This window comes from Rhamphochromis sp. 'chilingali', assembly GCF_963969265.1.
Source record: "Rhamphochromis sp. 'chilingali' genome assembly, chromosome: 4".
NCBI lineage: Eukaryota > Metazoa > Chordata > Actinopteri > Cichliformes > Cichlidae > Rhamphochromis > Rhamphochromis sp. 'chilingali'.
In genome coordinates this window covers 22499638-22520948 of record NC_137948.1, presented here as the reverse complement: position 1 = coordinate 22520948, position 21311 = coordinate 22499638, and the positions used below count along the sequence as shown (strand labels likewise).

The 21311-nt window shown below is 40.3% G+C and overlaps 1 protein-coding gene across 1 annotated transcript in view; it reads right to left on the bottom strand.

Annotated features, from left to right (window-relative positions):
• Positions 1-7033: 7033 nt before the first annotated feature.
• The window catches only part of ctnna2 (catenin (cadherin-associated protein), alpha 2), a 353288-nt gene continuing 339010 nt past the window's right edge, over positions 7034-21311 (bottom strand). Inside the window, exons 16-18 of the mRNA XM_080879193.1 lie at positions 20628-20733; positions 12442-12576; positions 7034-8227 (exon numbers count right to left, since the gene is read on the bottom strand). Coding sequence (XP_080735319.1) covers positions 7940-8227; positions 12442-12576; positions 20628-20733 — 529 coding nt within the window. The 3' untranslated portion in view covers positions 7034-7939. The remainder of the gene's footprint in view (positions 8228-12441; positions 12577-20627; positions 20734-21311) is intronic.

The following is a 21311-nucleotide window of genomic DNA, read 5'->3' as shown; positions in this document are numbered from 1 at the left end:
AAGCTAACCTGGAAAGTCCTGAAGCCAGGTACAGTCACTGTGTGATCTGGCACGTGGGAGTGCAGCAGAATCTTACATAAAGCACATGTATATGTCACATTCCCTGTGATGATCACTGGAAGAGCAACAGCACTAGTATGTTTCCTCGGTAGCTTCCCTAGGAGAAGACCTCGCTCCAGCTAGTGCTATTAGCTGGTGAAGATTCTCTGTTGCATATAAGGCAATGCAAAGTAAAACGTCACTTGTGGACTTGTACAACTTGGAAAATAAAAAAAATAGATGTTGAAATCCGAAATAACAAGAGTAATACCTCCTCTAAGGAAAAACTTGAAATACAATATAATGAACTAAAGATACTGTATGCAACATAGATGCTTAGAAAAAGAATGGGTAATTAGCAGGAATGGGTTACAGAAAGACTATGAAACACTTCATTCACAGACATTTGAAATGTTATTTCCTGTTTCTAGATAAATGAGACACGTAAGCTCAACACACTGAGTCATGTGCCGTCACAGAACCATAAACTCAGAGGGACGAATATCATGAGAAATAATGGGCTTTTTAAAATTGTACGCGGTGGGGGCATTTCAGGAGCATTAAACGGAGGTTTCCGAGGCCACTTACCAGAGCACAGGGCCTATGTTAGTCCTGTTACAGTGTGCTTATGTGCCTATTTTTCACTGTAGTGTTGAATTATTTTTCGAGGGGCATCCATCCACTCCAGCCCCATGTGGCACTAATAGCTTTCAGCATATGAATCCTAGCCTGGGCATAAAAGACCATAATTTGATGAAACATTAAAACAAATGGTTTTATACCATAGTTTGATTTATATCAGTAGTTATCTGTGTTTTACTGTTTGAGCCGAATAACCCATAAAAAGCTGCTGACCAAGCAGAGAAGTGTTTAAAGTTTTATCAGTCAAACACTTTTCAGCCTCTATGAGAAAGCACATCCCCTCTGATGGGTAAATATGGACTCCAGCCGAAGAGCTGCTCTTATGTCTGCTCTCTTTTAAAGCTAATAGTATATATTTAATAGTTGAAGGGATGATAATAGTTGGTGATAGAAAGAGGGAAAAAAAAGGCGATCCACATCATTCGTGTGTGATAGCTTTCCATTTGATTGGTCAAGAAGAGGTCACTCTCTTTCCTCATTTAATTTCCAAAAACATTAATCACACGGTTTCTACAGCTATTTTGAGCGTCTGCTGACCACTTTACTATGACCTTGTTCAAATTCGCAAAGGTCGTTTTACTGCTTGCCACTCTATCCCTCCCTCTCTGTAATTTAAACATTGACAGCTCCGGCTCATTAAGGTACCATCTGGTGAAATGCACTGTAAAAGAAGAAAACAGTGGAGTGCAGACCTCCAGTGGGCTCTAATAATCCCCTCTCTAAGCTGTTAACATTATTTTCAACAATGTTCCAGATAGATTAAAAGTTGTTATGAGGGCGAAGGCAAAGTTTGTCCTGATTATTGTGTGATGGGCCATGGGGCAGCTCAGCTGTAAAGCGCCTCACGTGTTAGCGCGCGTGAAGAGGGAAATGTATGCGGTGTTCTCAGTTAGGTTTGCAGAAAATAATGTTGTGATCTGCACAAAGAGAGTATACAGAAGTAAGAATGTATAAAGGATATACACTATACTGCCAAACGTGTTCATTCACCCATCCAAATGATTGAATTCAGGTGTTGCAGTTACTTTCATGGCCACAGGTGTATAAAATTAAACACCTAGGCATGCAGACTGCTTCTACAAACATCATAGTGCCACCAGTGCAACAAGTCCAGGCATGACACCTCCTCACTCCTAAATATTCCAGTCAGCTGTTAGTGGAAGCGATTGGGAACGAAAGGCCATGAAATCATAAATAGCGTAAAATCACGGAACTCTTAATGCTTCACTATACCAAGAAATTTTGGATAATTTCATGCATCCAACTTTGTGGGAACAGTTTGGGGATGAAAATTTCCTGTTCTAATATGACTGCACACCAGTGAGGTGGTCCAGTGAGGACCAGCAAGGTCCATAAAGACATGGATGAGCGAGTTTGATGTGGAAGAACTTGACTGGCCTGCAGAGTCTTGACCTCAACCTGAGAGACCACCTTTGGCATGAATTAGAGCGAGGACTGTGAGCCAGGTTCTCTCCAACAGTGTCTGACCTTGCACCTCTGAAGAAGGCTTCCAATGGTTCACATAAACACACTCCTACATCCTGTGGAGTTAAACCTGTTATACCTGCAAAGGGTGGGCTGATATCATATTAAACCCTATGGATTACAAATAACACTCATGTTTATATTCCTGTGAAGGCAGATGAGTGACTATAGTACTATAGAAGTAGACATAAAATGTACAGTATCAGCGATGAACTGCATGAAAATCATAAAAAAAACACAAATGCAAAAACACTACTTAAAAATTGATTAAATGACTAAAAATTAAATCCAGCTCTCAGCATATTTACATCTCACTATTTCATGTCATGTTATTCTTTTTTTCTTTGCTGCAGTAACTTTATATCTAATGGACAGAGTGGCCACAGTGGTATTGATCGCTTAGAACTTTTTGGCAAAAAAGCAAAAAAAGGTTGTTTTCCCAAGATGTCAAGCTGTTCTTATAATGAGAGATTTTGTGAGAAACTCTGCTGCTTCAAAATGCAGGATATAGCCAAAGGTTGTTTTGGTGACGCCATGTAGTGTAGAAAATCTTCTAAAGTGAAAACTTTCCACATCCAGTTCCATTACAAGCACGTAAAACAACAGTAACTGATGCTGATCTGATGGCTTTTCAAACTACAGCAACTAAAGGGCTTTTTTGTTTTAATTAAAGAACTCTAGATAGAGAAATCTGTAAATCCATAATCAAACTCCTCTGAATTGCCAAAACTGACTTTCATATTTGGCATAACTATGATTGTATGTATCACAGTACGTGGATAAAGCACAAAGATGAAAAGATGGACCACTGGTCCTACCTTTAGTATTAGCTTATGGCCGTTTGCTATTTGAAATAACAGAGAGATGCAATTAGGCTAAAAATGAGCTCATTGGCTGTGAGCCATCAATGACAAACAGCCTAAATGAAGAACATAACAAATCGGTGAAAATTAGAGGAAGCGGGCTTTCAAGTGATTAAAATGTGGATGAAAAAACAGAATTACTAAATGCATTTTATAAATACTAAATGTGTTTGATTATTGGATAAAAATTGAGTGCTGTCTCTCCAAGCAGCAAATCCACATGTGTGTGAGTGCGTGCGTGAGAGAGGAAGACACACCTGGAGACAACGCTCCAGGTCCTGCCCCCTCCCACCAGCTGTCCATCACTGCCATCCAGGTGAGAAGGTAATTGAGGAGATTCTGTCGGAGCAGAGCAGTGGCCTCTGACAGCATTTAGAGTGCACAGAAGATGTACCAGACAGCCAGAGGTGGTTTGACGGCATCTGTTCAACATACCTTCTGACATCATGAATGCCGGTGCCTCCAGAAAAGACAACGCAAAGCAACACATAAAGCAAAAAAAAGTTTTTCTTTTTTCGATTCAACTCGTTAAAACTACTTCTTAGTTGTGTTGCACAACCAGGGAAATGTTTTCATCCCTTTCTTACACATAAAAGCTCAGAGCCACAGTAACTTCTAAGAATGAAATCTCCTGCATTACTGAGCCAGTTGAGACGTACAGCAGGAAAATGAGAATGTGTGGCAGTCCTTATAAGGTGGGTCACACAACAGTGCTCCACACTGTTGGTAAGATGAATGACCTTAAGATTTATTTCCGAAGGAATAATCCTTTAACTATATATCCAGTCCAGAAAGCCTGTGTATTACACTCATATTTGGATGTTTGTTCTTTGCATGATTTATGTCCAGCGCAAATACTCAAAGCAAATGCTGGAAATAGTGTGCCCTTTATGGAGCACAGGAAGCAGTAGGGGGGGGGGGTGTAGCATATGCAGTTTGATGCAGGAGACTGCAGCTTGCATCCTGTCTCAATGCAACAGTTACAGAAAAAATTGTTTTAAATAAATAAATAAATCTTAACCCATTTTTTTAGTAGTCTTATCTTAACCAGGGCATAAAAATCTACAAGAATTTTCAAAATGTGCATTCCTTTGTAGACGAGTCAGTACTGAAACCTGCACTTCCTCAGCTGGCAATCGCCTTAAACAAAGAGCTATTTAAGGGAACTTTAAAGGAAGAATATTGAATATTTATAGAGATAATGATTTTCTTTAATATTTATGATATTAAATCATAAATGTAATGATTTAAATTTATGATTTAAATCATAAATTTATGATTTAAAAATTTATGATTTAGTCCCGGTATTTTGGGACTAAATAGCAATACAGTCCTGTGGTATCAGTTTTATTGTGTTTTGGGTAAATTTCAAATGTGATTAAAACTGAAATATCAATATGCAAAAGTGCAAAAATGCACCTTCTGGGAAGCCACACCTGCTTGACCTCCAGGCGTGTTCGAGAAGCTGAGCTGAACCTGAAAGAGGTATGAACCAGTGGCAGAGGACTTGAAGTGTTTGTGTTACTCAGGCTCTTTTAAAAGCATAGGCCAGCATTCTGAAGAAATTATGAATTGTCTAGACTCTCTATACCTCGTGGCTTTCTTGAGAAAATTAGAATTAGAAATAGGTTTAACCCTTTTGTGGAAGTACATCCAAAGAGCTAAAGGTATAAATAAATAAAGAAGACAAAGCCTGAGGTTTCATTTCATATCTCCCCAAAACCGCCCGCAATTAATTTGCAGCAGTAATGTGTCGGTGGGTTCAGACCGGAATTATTCATCAGGTGGTAAATATTTGTGCGCTGCATTAGTGATGTTTTTGTCCAGAAGAAGAAAACAACCACCTCCTGCCTACCTAATGTGGAGCTAAGGACGTTTCAGAAAATGCATTTCGCTGATAACCTTTCTTGTCTTAGCGAATGGATGAAAAAAAATGAGAGAGAGACTCAACAGTGTCATCAGGTCACACTAAGACGGTTTCCCAGATTTAATCTCGACGTTACAACAACGGCCATAAAGAGGTCCCTTTACAGCGCTGATGTCCGCGCGTGTGCAGATGGCAAAGTGCTTGGTGTCAGAAGGATTGTGACACCATAGACCAGAAGCCAAAAAAGCATATTGCGGCAGCTGCTTGTGTGCTGTTCATCACCATTCTCCCTCTGGGACTTTGACAGTCATTTTCCTCTCCGTCTATTTTTATAGTTGGTTTGAGGGAGGTTTGCTTAACTAGATTAGAACTCTATTTTAATCCTTTTAATGCAGCGAATCCCATCTCAAATCAAAGTGCTAAAACCCTACACTGCACTGGCATTTCCGCCACCGTCGTTATTTCTTTTTAATTATTTTTAATTTTCGAAGAGAACAAGCTGTCAGCCATCGCGGCCCGCTTTATTTGGATAGGAGGGATGGATACACACAGGGATAATTTTAGTTAAGACAGCACAACAGCCAGGAATTAATCCCTCCATTAACTGGATTGTGTTACTACTTCTCCCCTGTGGCCCTGTTTCCTAAACAGAGGGTGGCCTGGTGATGCACGGATGCCTGATGCATGTTGTGTTTAATGGTCATTAGCAGCACAATGTGGATACATAAAGAACCTTATTCATTATCAGGGACCGAACTGCAGAATTATTCAAACTAATGTTGCATGAGCCATTATTGGGACAATTATGCATGTCGATGCTTTTGATTTGATTCGTAAGAGATCGAGGTCGTGTTAAGCAGTTGGTTGATTTGCTCTCCGGTGTTGTAATGCCACAGTGTGCAAATGCCTCTGGGGACTTTTTAAAATATATATATATAAATAATGAATGTATTGCGCTGTCTCTAAAACTGAGCTAATTTCTTGGAATTAAACAAAACAGGAGGTCGTAATCAGGTCTTGCTCCTGTATAAAGTTTATAGTGGTAGTATTCACGCTGATCTTTGATCTCTTTCTTTAAGAGAGCTCGACTTCCTCATTCAGAGAACTGTGGGGCTTCTCGTCTTGCCTCCCCAACAGCTGCGCCTCTTTCATAACCAATCCTTTCCTTCCTTCTCTGACAGCTCAGCAGATTTAAGAGAGATTGATAAGGACTTCAGTAATCAATACCGACTTATACACCTGACATGGAGTCAGCAGTTAACTTTGAGACAATGAGGAATTGATACAGCTTTGGCAGCACATCACACCCATCACATGAATGTCAATTTAATAGGCAAAGTGTATTCTAAGAGAATACAATACCACTAAGATTTGAGCGAAGTGGGAACAGCGCTCGCTTACGTGGTGATGGTGAGCTGGTGTTTATGTTTGCCATGTTTTGGCTTCACCACGAGTGACGGCGGAATTTGTCCATTTATTTAAGTGTTCGTTTTTGGGTCGATAATGGTGCTCTGGGAAACGTTTAGGAACCATCAAAGCCTGAAGGCGGGACTCGAATGTCGGCGCTACGCTCAATATCAATCCATACAATCGTGGTCAAGACATTTCGGTTAAGCATCAGTCTCGCGGAGGCATTAGCAGAAAGGTCAGGGCACTTCCCCCACACTCTCCAAGGAGGTAGGATATGATGATGATGTCTGAGGACAAACATACAACTTTAGTGGCAGACGCTGCGCTGTTACAAAGGTTACATGACACCTGCTGAACATGAATGTCAGTAAAAATCATGGGGATCCATTTCAGATGTGTTGAGATCTTCAAGGCTAAAGCGATCACATACGTTAGGACTGCTTGTGTGGAGAATGTGTGGAAATATCACAACGACAGCACTAACCGTGCTGAGCCAAGACCAATTATCTCCAGTCACAGCGCAGAGTTGACCTGTGACCCCAAATCAATACACCTATTCTTGTAAGCTTGCGGCACTAATGGATATTTTCTCCTCCTTCATCTTGCACGTGAATCTCGAGCAGTTGTCAGATCCTTCTGACTAATGACGGGCTGTAACACTCTGATTGATATTGTAGCTGCTGCTTATATGAAAGTAATAAAGACACAGGAAACTTGAGGTGTCAAGTAGGGGGATTTATTAGAGAAGGGTGGATATAAAGGTATCGTATGCAGGGGTTCTATTCTCTGAGCAAACCACAACTAGTCAAACCTCTCTGTCTATATTATACGCTACACGACTTCCAAACAAGGTCATCATAGTTAGTGACGTTACCATTCAAGAAAAGGGGTTTAAAAAGGCAATACAATAGACCATAAGTGTGCTTTGGTAAAAAAAAAAACAACACCATATGGATTATTATTAATATTATTATTATTATAATCATCGGGAATGGGGGAACTACTCGGATGCTGACACTTCCAGGTATTTTAAACATAGGTTATTCCTAGCACTACAGGTTAACATTCAAGTTGAAAAAAAAAAAAACAAAGTCATCAAGGATCATACCACCACTGATATCCTCCGCTTAGAGCAACTCCTTTACTGAACCATGTAAGATTTCCATTGAGACTGTTTAAGTGTGTATACAAGCAGCCAGTCAGTAGCACATTAATGATACAGCTAGAATATCAACTGCCACAATTAATTTTATTATTTTTTTTAAATGCCTCACTTCCTCCTCTGATATGTTTCTTTCCCCTTTTTTTTGTTTTTTAACTTCCATATTTTCAAAATGTCGTTCTGTCTTTGTCACATTTTGGCTCTCACATATTAAGCTACAATAAGATCGATAAATACTGTTGGATTGTGTGCTGGCTGTCTGTGAGCCATGAGGACCACAGTGTTAACAGGAGCCACAGTGTGGCAGTTTTAATATATACTGTAGTCCTCCTGAGGTGTCACCAAGCACACACAGGGCAAACAGAGCTGGGTTAACACAATGTAAAAAGGGAACTTTTTCATCAACTTCTCGCCGTCATGTTGAGTTGTTTTTCTTAAGCATGACTTCTTTTTTCGTTTTTCTCTTTCTTCTTAGAAGGAGTCCATGGCCTTGAATTCGCTGAGGGCCTGGACGGGGGAGATGTGTTTCTTCTGGGAGCCTCGTCGTACACGAGTCTGGCATTCCTCGGGCTTCTCCCTTTTTACCAGAGGCTTCTTCTCGGGGGCCTTCATGCGCCAAGACACAACGGGCGAGTTAACAGCCGCTGTTCCGTACACCTTCTGGTACTTGGTGGAAGCTACATAAGATGCCTTTACAGTCAGCACCACTGCATTCATTAGGTTCTTGGCCGCTTGGATCAGGGAGGTGGCGCTATCCAGCTGAAGAGGGTACGATGAGTTGGAGGGGAAAGAGAAAAATATTACATCAAAAGTCAGTTTGTCTTAGAATGAAAAGGACACTAATTTTCTTGCCTTAAACAACATTGAAACATATCAGTTACAGTATTGTGCAAAAGTGTTGAGCCACCCTCATTTCTTTCCTCATTCTCATTTCTATCTACAGCAGAGTGTGTACAGTTCTGTTGAGCTAGAAAAAGTAACACTGGTATGATCACTTGCAGTGTTGGGACTAACGCATTATTAAGTAACGCGTTACAGTAACTACGTTATTATTGTGGTAACGAGCACGGTAACTAGTTATTATGCCAAAATCAGGAACGCGTTACTCGTTACTGGGATTTAGATAGGCTCGTTATTCGTTACTTCGTGTGGTGGCTATCGCGGAGCTTCCACAGATTCAATAACATTAGCAAGTGGTGGAGGCAGCAGGTGGATGAAGGAAAAGGGGGGCAAGAGGAGAGACCCGAAGCGGCCGCTGGTCCAAGAGTGTCAGGTGAACTGAACTTCAGGTAAGAAGTTATGACCTGCAGTCCATCTGGGTCAGATATGAACCAAGTTTAGGTGGAGTTTATTTTCGTTGTGCTGACTTTTTCGTACTGCGTGCTAGCTAGCATGACGGAGTTTCTATACAGCTGTGTGGGTGCTATGTTACTGATGTTGAACTTTATTTTGTTCATAAGGTTAATTATTAGAGTTGCCAACCGTCCCGTAAAAAACTGAATCGTCTGGTATTCAGAGAAAATATTGCGGGTTTCGTATTGAGGTGAAAAGGAACAGTTTGTCCCGGACTTCAGCTACAATGAAAAAGACACAAAGCTGGAGTTATTCTGTGTTTACGCTGCACAGCTGCCTCTTCTTCTCTCATCCTCTCACCCTCCCTCTCCTGTTTCTACTTCAATCATGAAACTGATCAATGATCAGCTGATCGGCTCTCTTGTTTATTTATCGCCCACTTTGCGCCAGAAAGAGGAAACCAGTGGATGTCGCGGTAAACAACAGCAGCACTTTTAAGCTTGATCAGCTGTTGTTAGAATTTATTTAATATTAATTTCTAGTATCAGCTGATGTTGGCTGGAGCCACAGCCGTAAAAGCTGCTGGTCATGATATGGTTTGGTTATGTGGTGAGAGGGAAACATGAAGATGAAACCAGGAGATGTCCTTACTGAATCATCAGAGCTGTGATGGAGAAACAGGTTTACCTTTTAGGTGACATGAATGAGTTGAAGGGAAGTTATCAACTGTTTCTGAGAGACAAATAACACCAGGATCCTTTTTTAGGTAGCTGACAGCTGGTAACTGTGCAGGGGCGGGTCTAGCAAAGTGTTGCCAGGGGTCCATGTAGGGCATTAAAAGGGAAAGGGGGGCACAAGGAAATACTTTCTTATTCTCATTTAAAATGTCTCACTTTTAAAAAAATAATTATCTGAGTCTTACAACAAACGATTGATAGATTGATACATATATACCATCAGAACAGTGTACATCACTGTCACAACAGTGTTTGTTTTCATTCAAAGGCTTTGTCATTTTTCCTATAATGGTGGTTATAGTCAAAATGCCCGGGCCGATTTTTTGTCCCAGTCCAGCTCTGTATGCAGCTCATCTGCAGTCTGGTGTTACCTACATCTTCCTATACAGAAGGCAGAATTTCCGAGTTCTGAGTACAATCGAAAGCACCACGACTGCAGTTTTTGTGTTGGATGTAAAAAGCAGGCTAGGATAGAATCAGGCGTGGGATTTCTCTCGTGGAAATGTGCACATTATTTTTTCCTTTCTATTGGTAGGTGGCACAGTGCACTTGTGGCAAGTAAGCAAGCTAGAAGACTGGCAATCTTGCTGGGTATCCAGTTACGGAAGCAGCACATTAACAAGAGAATTCTGAGAAAAACCAAAGTTACTTTCCCTAGTAACTAGTTACTCTGAAAGAACGAGTAACTTGAAGTAACTGAGTTACTTTTGATAGAAGTAACTAGTAATGTAACTAAGTTACTAATTTAAAGTAACTTACCCAACACTGATCACTTGTCTTTAAACACTGCCTGAACTCTCCTGGGCAGGCTTTTGGTTAATTTGTCTTCTTCAGGAATAGTTCTCCAGGTTTCTTGAAGGACATTCAAAGCTCTTCTTGCTGTGGCTACATCCAGGCTCTGGGCATATTTTTTTTTTTGGTACCCAATTTTTTTCTAATCTATTTATTTTTCTATTTTATTTTTATAATATATCTGTAATTCATAAGGTCTATCTCTCTATTTCTATGATAATGTTGCATTGTGTGTTTTTCCACACAGCTATGATTTTAATGCATTAGCAGTGTGTTTGGGATCATTCTGAAAAATGAAGCTGTTGCTAATCAGAAGCTTTCCAGATGGTTTTGCACGGTGGATCGAATTGTGATGGTACCTTTTTGTGTTCATAAGTCAATCATTTTCGATCCTGAACACTGCTGGCTGAAGTGCGGCTCCAATTTGAACCACAAATTTCAAATGATTCAAATGATGATGAATGGATTCATCACTACAATATAACCTGTTACCACAAAATTTCAGTCTAGTTCTTACATAATTTGGCGTGTCTCAGACTTTTCTCCTGTTTCCATTTCTTCCTTCCTATTTCTTAAGGACATGACTTTTAGATACTGTTCATCTGCTCTAGATTTCAGGGTCTTTTAGAAACTGTCCACTTGTCCAGTTTCCTCAGATTTTTTAAGGCCACACTGCACACCATAATGGAATTTGTTTTTGGCTAACAGCTCTCTAAGAATTACGTTGATGTTGCAATACTTGTATCGTGTGCTTGTCAAACTCTGTTATTTTTGGCATTTTTCATGGATTCAACTAAAGAGCAGGGAACAAATGATGTGTTTTTGCAAGTAAGTGACTAAAGATAGCAAAGAATGAATTTTAAATTGTAAGTTGTCTGTTACGTTCAGACACAACACTGCTTCATCCCTTGAATTAAGTGCCTTTTTTATACTTCCACTTATACTTCAGTGTTAAGTGGTTCAACAAAAATGCTTCTTTAAAAATGATAAGGTACAAGGACTGGACTAGAAGTTAGTAAAAAACAGCGAAAAACTTTCAAAGCCTGGACAACTATTGTTTAAAACCAAAAATCACAATAACATTTGGCTTCTTGGAATCAAAATATGAAGAAATGAAGGGTGACTCAAGACTTTTGCACAGCAGTGTAGATACAACACCTAGAAGGTCTGTGCCGCAACCAGCAATTAGAGAGGATAAAAACACGGCTCTCACTATATGACATCTTATTTTAGCAGTTCTTAATTAGCAGAGGCAGGGGTCAGGTGCACCTCTGTCTCCGTCTGTTTTGTTTGGCTGACATTTAAGGGTCGTGGCCAGTGGGCCTCCTCCTACATCACACTGAGATGAGTCAACAGTTTAGATTTAATGAGTGTGGACTCCAGCTGGCCACCATGAAAAGGTTAAAATCTCAGCGGGGCTTGCATATCTCATGTGAGACAAACATTAGAGTCCTGAGAAATTAAGAAGTGTATCAACGAACGCAGGATGCGGGGAAATCCAAAGCAAAGATAAAAGTCAAATTTGTTTTTAGTTGGCTCCATTGAAACAGATCTTTTATTTTTTTCCCCCTGATAATATCTAAATTCACAAAAACTGGTCAGTAAGGAGAACTGCAGGGCTCAACTTTAATAGTTTAAAATGTGTTTAAAGTCCACACATGCTGCACTAATGATGATAGAAGAGACTCGTATACCAGCTATTTTATAAGTTATACAAATGATACTGTTTAGAAAGGTTCATAAAATTGTGCATTGTTGTAGTTTTTGTATTAACTTCTATATTTCCATACACTGAAAAACATGGTGGATAAGAAGTTTAAGAACCTCATGAATATTAAATCCAAGCAACATGGAATAATTGTCTGATTTTGGTTGGAGCACTATTAGGAGTTCATGAGGCATGAACACTACAACTGGAAAAAAGCCCGTGGTGCATATTTCAGGTATTATTAGATGGCAATCGTTTTGAAATAATTGCATCAGCCATAATCTACATGACCCTTTATCTCATCTTCCAAGCTTCATTATGACCTTGAAAAAAAAGATTTGCCCATCCGCAGCACGGAGCATAAAAAAGGTCTTAAATGGATCAAGTCTAGTGAATCTACGCTTAAAGCGTGTCTACAACATCAGTGATAGTGAAGCACTTACCCCAGACACGATGAGCTCTCCACCCAGATTCTGGACCTCAGCTTTCACCTTGCTGCAGATGTTGAGCTGATGACAGTACAGGGCAATTCTCTGAAGGTAAGCCAGCAGATCCTGCTTGCATGCTGAATCAGGGCACTGAATGGAAAAGAGGTGCAAAGACACATGTAGTCTATATATGATCATGGCAATTAGACTTTAAATTAACAGCAACAAAACCCAACAGTTTTTACTTTTTCATCTTTAGCCTCCTCACACTGACAGCTGTGCATCATGATTCAGAAATTCTGCAATACAAATAAAGGGATGTGCCCTGAAATGTACACTGTTTTGATGAAATAGTTTCCAATGCAAAGGATATAAGCACAGAGAATTACATACATCTTCCTGCATCATCACAATGATGTGTAGTGACATGCAAATGTGATTATTGCATCTACAGTGGGGGAAATAATTATTTTATCCCCTGCTGAATCTGTGAGTTTGCTCACTTATAAAGAAATGAACAATGTCTAATTTTATAGTTTATTCAATGAGAGGAAAATCAATTTATAACTTTTGTTTTTTTGTTTCTTTCTGGAATTTTGTTTGATATTCTTTCTCCATTAAAATCAAACTATCACCTGTTAATTTCTTTGTAATGAGCAAACTTACAAATTCAGCAGGCGATCAAATAACTATTTCTCCCACTGTATGAAGTGAAATTTGTATACATGGCTGAAAATGTTTTTAAATTTTGATCCAGTCAAAGCCATGGAAAATGGTCTTAGGACTTGTTTCAGACATTATTGCCAAAATCTAAGTCTATGCCTATCGCAGAACTACCATCTGGATTTAAAGGCGGTACGTTTTCCCCAAAAAATAATTCAGATCCAAGTCCTCCATCAAATTGGATTGTTATAATAGTCATGGTGTCTGAAGTTGAGCCGGTTTTAAAATATAACACCAAGAGAAACAATCCTAAACAAACCAAACAAAAAAATAGGAACAGCGGGGTTCCGGCGTTTTTGGTTGCTAATTACACATCTTTGCGCGAAGCACGAAGGCTGTTGCTCAATATTTTTTCCCCCATTGTTAGTTGTTGCAGGCATGGGTTTCAAAGGCGAGTTGAGCTGCACTGCAGGGTGTCAAACACATTCATTTCACATGAAACAAGTTTGTCACAGCATGTTGCAGAAGAAGAAAGCAGATCAATCCACAATGAATGGACACAATATTTCAAAACCCAGAACGACTTGCTTCCACAGCAGCCTTTCTTCCCCTGTGGCCCACTTTTATATTATTTTTTTGAATCAGAAGTTCTGACCTGGTCCTGCTGGCCTTTGTGCTACTTCAACAGGAGAAAGACCAATCATACAGAGCAGCAAATGGACCAACAGGGAATAAGAGGACAGCCTCCTCAGGTATCCTACTATCACACAGTTTGCCCCTATTATTCCATCTGGAAGTCTTCCAGGAGTCAGCTATGGCCCACTAAGCTCCCAGTGGGTTAAGAACACTGCATCAGCTGCTTAAACACTGTGAGCATCATTTTGTAGCAGCACCTTTCTTCCAGCCATTAATATTAAACGGTCCTAACTAGGACATTCAGCACCACTGTGTGGGGAAATGCACAGCTCATTTCCTTGTCTTCTGGGCTCGGGTATATGGGGATGGCAAGTTAAACATCGAGCTGTGACATGAATATACCCCCTCCAGGACTTACAACTTTCCTGGCTTCCTGTTTCATCTCCTTCTACCTGAGACAAGGCCTCCTGGGCCAAGAAAAATTGCATCGACCGGCCCAAAGTGCCCTTCACTGATGCTCACAAATGGATAGCAAAAGTCTGTCTTTTGTCTTTGGTGAAATGTTTGGAGTTTTTTTCTCCTTTCCAACCTACAAATATAATTGCAAAAAGCAATTCAAGGCATAGTTACGGCGAGAGCAGGACTTTCAACAGCACAATAAAGCACCATCTTCCTCTCACTGAGTGCAGACTGAGGGCGAGCTGCTAGCTCATAAAGCAGCCAGTGAGGGTGAAGCGTCTCTTTGGGCATTATCACTGCACCGCCAGTCCTGGCTAGAATAACTGCTAACTGCACTTCGCACTGCTGGCACTTCACACTATTGCCCGAGGCAACTTTGATGCAGACGTGACACAATTGTTCCCTATTGTACAGTTGACTAATAGCCCAGTTCTTCCACAGATTCCCTGTTGATGTAAATAAATTGTATGGCCCATTACTTTGCCTGGCTCATTGAAGCCCTCTCTCTTTATAGCGAAATAGGATCCATTACTGTCTAGTCAGGAAACAACGTGCAGTGACAACTGGACTTTTTCGGCCTTCGCCAAACTCTCTCTGACCTTCTCTCTTCTTTCACTATTATATGAACATTTTATATTAGTGTCCAGAGGAACAAGAAAGAGAGTTCTTTTTTGTTTTTGCATAATTTGGCCCTAAATGAATAAAACATGCTCCAAATGGATAATTTAGCAAGATGATGTGAACTCTCTTGCTAAGATGAGGGCAACACCATCAGAGTGTGGCAGTCTGTCAAAACACAAGTCACACCTCACGCTGATGCTGCATTTATAAGCAGGCTTGGACTTTTTCTCCTAAATGATTCACTTTGTAAGAAGTAGTAATTAGTAATTAAAAACTGTTTCGCTCGCAGCCTGAGCTCTGTTGTGGTTTTGCCTTTATTGTAGCGTTTTGTTGTGCGTTAAATGGATAACAGTAGACGAAGACAAGGATGAAATCTGAAAAGGCTGACTTGAAGATGGTACGATGACAGATTCAAATAGAGCATGTTACACTCAGTTACACAATATGTCTTCTAGCTGACTGGACAGCTACAGTCTCTCTGATGGTAAGCTGTCACTTGTCAGTTACGTCAAGATAGCTGGTAATCTTTCTATTTGCTCATTCAGTCTTTGCATCTCCACCAAAGGCCGAGCACTGTTGTGCTCTCATACATACTAAAATCACTTATTCTATTTTAGTGCATTCCTAATGCACCGCATCTTCTTTTTATGATTTATTCCATTATCTGGCATGTTGCACAGGAAAAGTCTTAAAAGATAAATTACAATTTCCCACCATCGACAAAATAAATAATTCAAGTGACCTTGAGTACCATTCATGATTTTTTAAAACATGTGACTATTGATTTACATCTAAAATGTGCAATTTCTGCCCAGAATTAAAATTATTATTAACTGAATCTTCTGCTCAGGTTGTGTCTTACCTATAAGAACTACAGACCCCCCCCCCCAAAAAAAAAAACAAACTTATAATGTCAGATACATCCTCTTCACTTCACACACTTGCAATGTGGTCACATAATATTTTAGGTAAAAAAAGGATTTTAACAAATGATCAAACAAAGCACACGGAAGATCTTCCACACAGCTTTTCACTCGGCGACAGGGATGGTAGGTGGACTGGTTTTGATAGAGTGCTTTTCTACTCTACCTGAGCACTCTCCAAGCCACAATCATTCAAAGACATCTACTTTGTCTAATATTACACTGAATATGGGCACTGTATCACACTTACACTCTGTATGATGCTTTTCTAAGAATAGCTCCAACCTGAAGTTCTTACCATCTCAGGTGTGGTCATATTTTCTCAACTTGACATGCTACACAGAAATGTAAAGACACCTACGACAACTGTCAACACAGATACCAAGTACCTGCGCTGACAGAATGACTCGGCAATCAAAGTGTGCCTGCCTCAAGCCAAGTTATTCATACTGCTACATGTCACAGTTTTTCATAACGCTGTGCTCTGCGCTACACAAACTCCTAAAGATAAACTTGGTGGCGGTTGGTGTCATAAGAATCCTAACAGCGTGAGGAGTCCAAAGATGTGCTCGCTGAGATCTTCAAACCCCAGTTTCACTTCTTTTGCCGGGACATTCAAAGTCACCTGAAAAGCTGCTATGTTGTGACCCATTTATGTCCACAGAAGGCAGTCAACACTCGCTCCTCTGTCGAATGATAAAAACATTTGTGATCGGTCAGATGCATCTTTGAATTTGCCTCCAGAACTGTACATATAAGACACCATAACTTTGATCTTCTAGCTGTGTGGAACAACAGCTGGAAGGATCTCTGATGCTGTCCTCAGTCTCCATCAAGATGACGACACACCCACGGTTTTCCCTCAACTTTACTCGCTTTTCAGAACCTCAAATTACCTTTTGCTGCATTTCCAAACTCCATTTATCAGCTGCTGTTTGAGGTGACGGCTACTGCTTTTTGGTATTTATTAATTTGCGGCACATTCATGTTTAATGCTTTTCATTCATCAACTGCATTTATTATTCATGCGTAATTAGCATCTTTGTGGCGTTATTGTTGCGTCTGTGTTTGTTGTTGTTATAAATAAATGTTTCATATTTTCATCAGGTGCATCAGGTTCCTGTTTTCTTAAAAATACTTTCAGTTATGTCTTCTAAGCTCACTTCCTGTCTTTAAATGGGTATGCCTTGCGGAAACAGACACACTCTCTACTTTTAAGATTACATTTAAAAATTTCCTTTTTGATAAAGCTTATAATGATTGTTAGATCAGGTGACCCTGAATCCTCTCTTAGTTACGCTGCAATAAGCTGCCGGGAGCTTGAATATTTCATATTCACTCACTGTGTTTATATACCACTCTGTGTTTAATCGTTAGTTATTATTAATCTCTGGCTGTCTTACACAGCGTGTCTGTTCTCCATCCCCTCATCCCCAACCTGTTGCGGCAGATGGCTGCCCTTCCCTGTTCCTGGTTCTGCCGAAGGTTTCTTGCTGTTAAAAGGGAATTTTTCCTCCCCATTGTCACCAAGCGCTTGCTCCTTTGAGGCCATTTAATTGTTGGGGTTTTCTCTGTGTTATTTTAGAGTCTTTACCTCATAATACAAAGCACCTTGAGGCAACTGTTGCTGTGATTTGGCGCTATACAAAGAAAATTGAATTGAACTGAGTTGAATTATGTTAAACCGCGATCAAGCCTCAACGTCTGGCTGTGTTCACATAAGCTTTATTGTTGTGCAACAGTGGGACAACAATACCACTGTGCTATATTGGAAAATACACAGTTTTTGCTTGCCAACATGTGCATTCAGAGTACTGTTAAAAACACATAACACAAGCAAAAAGATGCTTCAAGAGAGAAAAAAATGCACATTTGGATTAGAGACACGGTTTGAGGAAAATCGGGGTGTTGGACGCTTAAACTGAATGAAATGATGAATTAGATCTTTAGTATGCATGTAGGGGTTAACAAATCAAGCACCATGAGAAAATGAAGAGGGAGAAATAGAGTCGAAAAAAAGACATTGCTGGAGTGAAATGGGGTGAAGTGCCTCTAGGGTTTTTTTCTATGTCATGTGCTGTGCTCAAACGACTATGAAAGTCCCCCACTTCCATATTGAATTGCCTTCTGCCTCACATGTGCTCATCAATAGGGCTGACGTGGAGTCATGGTGACAAGGTTTGCTACTTATGGGACCTGTCTGAATGCAGCGGAGAAGGCTTTACTTTTACTGTCATGCCACAGCGCTCTTGACAAGCACCGGTTACTGACTACAATGTGCGAATGCAAAACACTTGTCTTTATCCACAACAATAAAGGTCATTTGATTTGTTGTGTAATTCCATTAAGATGCTTGATATAAGCAAACTTTTCAGCTTTTAACTTTTATTAACTCACTCCGATTACTAGATGGCATGGCAGCAAATGGACCGAGTGCCCACATTCAGAATAAATACATGCTGGAAATGAAAAGGTCCTCAAGTCCCACTTTATTTTCAGTACACAGTGCTGATGTCCCTGGAAGTGTAGCAGAAGGTTCTGAATATTCAATAAACACTGGTCTAGGAAACATTTAAGTGAGAATTAAAAATGGCAAGCCACCTGCTCTTTTCATTATGGCAACTGTTGATTCAGACACAGGCTCTGGAAGTGATTTGCCATGTGACAGATTCACTCCTACCTAAACCCTGTTAAACACTGATCATCACTTGGCAGTCTACGAGCCAAGAAGTGAATACAAAGGCACACAAATACAAATCCGTGCTTCTTTTGTAGTCTCTGTCCCAGATATTTCTCTCAACAGCATACGCGACACCAAACAGAGGCAAATGTTTTCACACATGGAAACATGCAAAAGAGCCTGAAACTTTGTTCTGTAGTGCAATATGGTCTGGAGAGCAGGATAGTGTGACACGAGCAGAAAAGTGCCAGCTTTGACTAAAGATTCCTTCTGGGCCGCTGAAAGCTTAACATACTCTGCAGCCTTAAAAACTAGTGGGCATTCTGTGCTGTGGTAGGAGCAGAAGGCTTGTTGATATATTGTTGTGAAATCACATATTGTCACAAGAAGGCACAAGATAAAGAACATTTAAAAGAGTTGGTCAAAATCCTCTTTGGTTGAATCCACATCCAAGGAAAAATGTTACAAAGGTTATTTCTTTTCTCCTTTTTTTGGTCTTTTTTAAGATGTCGGACATCTAAATAGCTTTTCAGCATATTTTAATTTTCCAGAAGGTTAGGTCATAGGCCACAACAAAAGGGTTTTCTCATTTAAAGACCTTTGGTACTAAAAGTCTGCAAAGAAAATACCTCCACACCATTACATCAGCATCACCAGCCTGAGCTGCTGACTCTCTCGTTCATCATCTGAATGCTGCAGCAGAAATCAAGACTCATCAGATGAGGCAACTTTTTTCCAGTCTTCCATTGTCCAGTTTGGTGAGCCTGTGTGTAGCCTCAACTTACTGTTCTTAGCTGGAGTGGCAGCCAGTGTGCCCTTCTGCTGCTGTAGCACATCCTTTTCAAGGTTCAATGTGTATTTCAGAGATGCTCTTCTGAATACCTTGGTTGTAGTGACTGGTTATTTTGTTACTTTTGCCTTCCTATCAACTCAGAGCAGTCCGATTATTCTCCTCCAACCTCTGGCATCAACAAAACATTTTCACCCAGAGACTTGCTGCTCCTTAGATATTTTCTGGGGGAGCAGCAGTAAATATCTTATAGATCATTCCCTATAAACCCTAGAGACGGTTGTGTGGGAAAATCCCAGTAGATCAGCAGTTTCTGAAATACTCAGACCCTCTCGCCTGACACCAACAACCATGCGACATTTAAAGGCATTGAAATCACCTTCTGCAAATCCCTCTCTGATGCTCCGTTTCAACTTCAAAGCTTGTCTTGACCTTGCCTAAACATACTGAGCTGCTACCATGGGACTAGCTGATCAGATATTGACATTAACAAGCAACTGGACAATAAAATGAACAACAAAGTGAATAAAGTTGAATAATACATAATATAGTGGTTAGTGAGTGTATGTGGCAATGTTATCTGGTCAGTTTTCATGGATGTACACACTTATTATGCATATAACATATAAAATAAACTTTAAGTATAGAGATTATACTTATAAAAACCTTGTGCTTTTCACTAACGTGGCTGTGTGTGATGATGCATGACGCTTTATGGAGGCTTCAGAAAAAGATTTCACTCTAAAATTTAGCTTCATTTCTTCAGCTAAGCAGCAATGGATGGAAGCCCAGTGTGTGTTAGTGAAACCAACAATAATTATTCCAAAGGTTTGCTAGCTAACAGCAGCAGCAATTACAATGACAACAGGCTGCCTTAATGAATCAGTGAGTCTTGAGCCTAAGTTTATTCTCACTTCTTATTAGAGACAGATGAAATGAAGAAGAACATTATGCATTACCTGGAGTGCTGCTAGCATTTTGAAATACCTCCCACTTCATTTGCTGTACACACACATACACAACATACACACGTATTGCTTTTCACTTCCATCTTCCCCCGGCGCAGCGCTGATTGATTAGATATTGAAAATGGTCTGTCAGCGTGTTTTAGAGAGGTACTCATCTGATAATGAATGCAACACCTCGGTTGGGAGCTAATTATATTAGAGACACAACTTGGTTCTGCTGTCTTGCTCTCTCAGTGTTGGTCCCTTTGGGAGACAAAGTCATGCAGAAACACACCCTGCTGCTTCGGCAAGGCTCATCAATGCCCACAGTAAAGATTTCCATCGGCCATGCCGGCTTATTCACAATTTGCTCCTCCGCCAGAAACCGTGACACAGTCAGAGACACATTTAGTCTGATACAAAGTACGTGTATAATGGCAAAAAATTAAACTAAGCAGACACAAACTGAGTTGCAAAGCTACCTGATCTGCAACAGCACGGGCCAATTTGTCCATCCTCGAACCAGCCTCTGCAATTTTCTTAGCCGCGTTGATCACATCTGAGGAGTTCTTCAGGGGGCCTTTGCCTCTGGGAAAATTCAAGGAGAGAAGAAGGGAAAAAAGGGATGGTGGGTGGAGTTGCAGAGGCAGGAGGCATGCAGAGCTTCCCTTTAAAGACTGCGCTCACCCCAGTGCTGCACAGGCATGTAGGGAAGCTAATTTGCTGTTTGTGGCATTAAAAATATGACACAATACAATAACAAAGACATTCCCAGATAATGGATGAAACAAATACAGTCTACCTGTATCCCTAATGATCCATCTTGGAGACATGCTTTGAAGCACTCTCCAAGAAGGAAACAATTTATGCTTTAAAAGCAAAACATGAATTTTCAGAGAAGTTACGGTAAAAGGGAAAAAATACAGGAGAGGAAACCAGATCGTTTGTGATCTAACTTGGGTTTTTTTTCTTTCTTTTTTGCAACAAAGGGGAGAGTTAATGTGGATAAGAGAACTGTGCCTGCCTCTCACTGATGTCTCATTTTTAGTCACTGGAAGTTGAAACTTCCATTCAGTTTGTTCATGCCAGCGTGAGTCAACGGGGTCACTGCCAAGTAATAACGGTGCAGTCACAGCACCGCAGTCACAAACATTCATGACTAATCA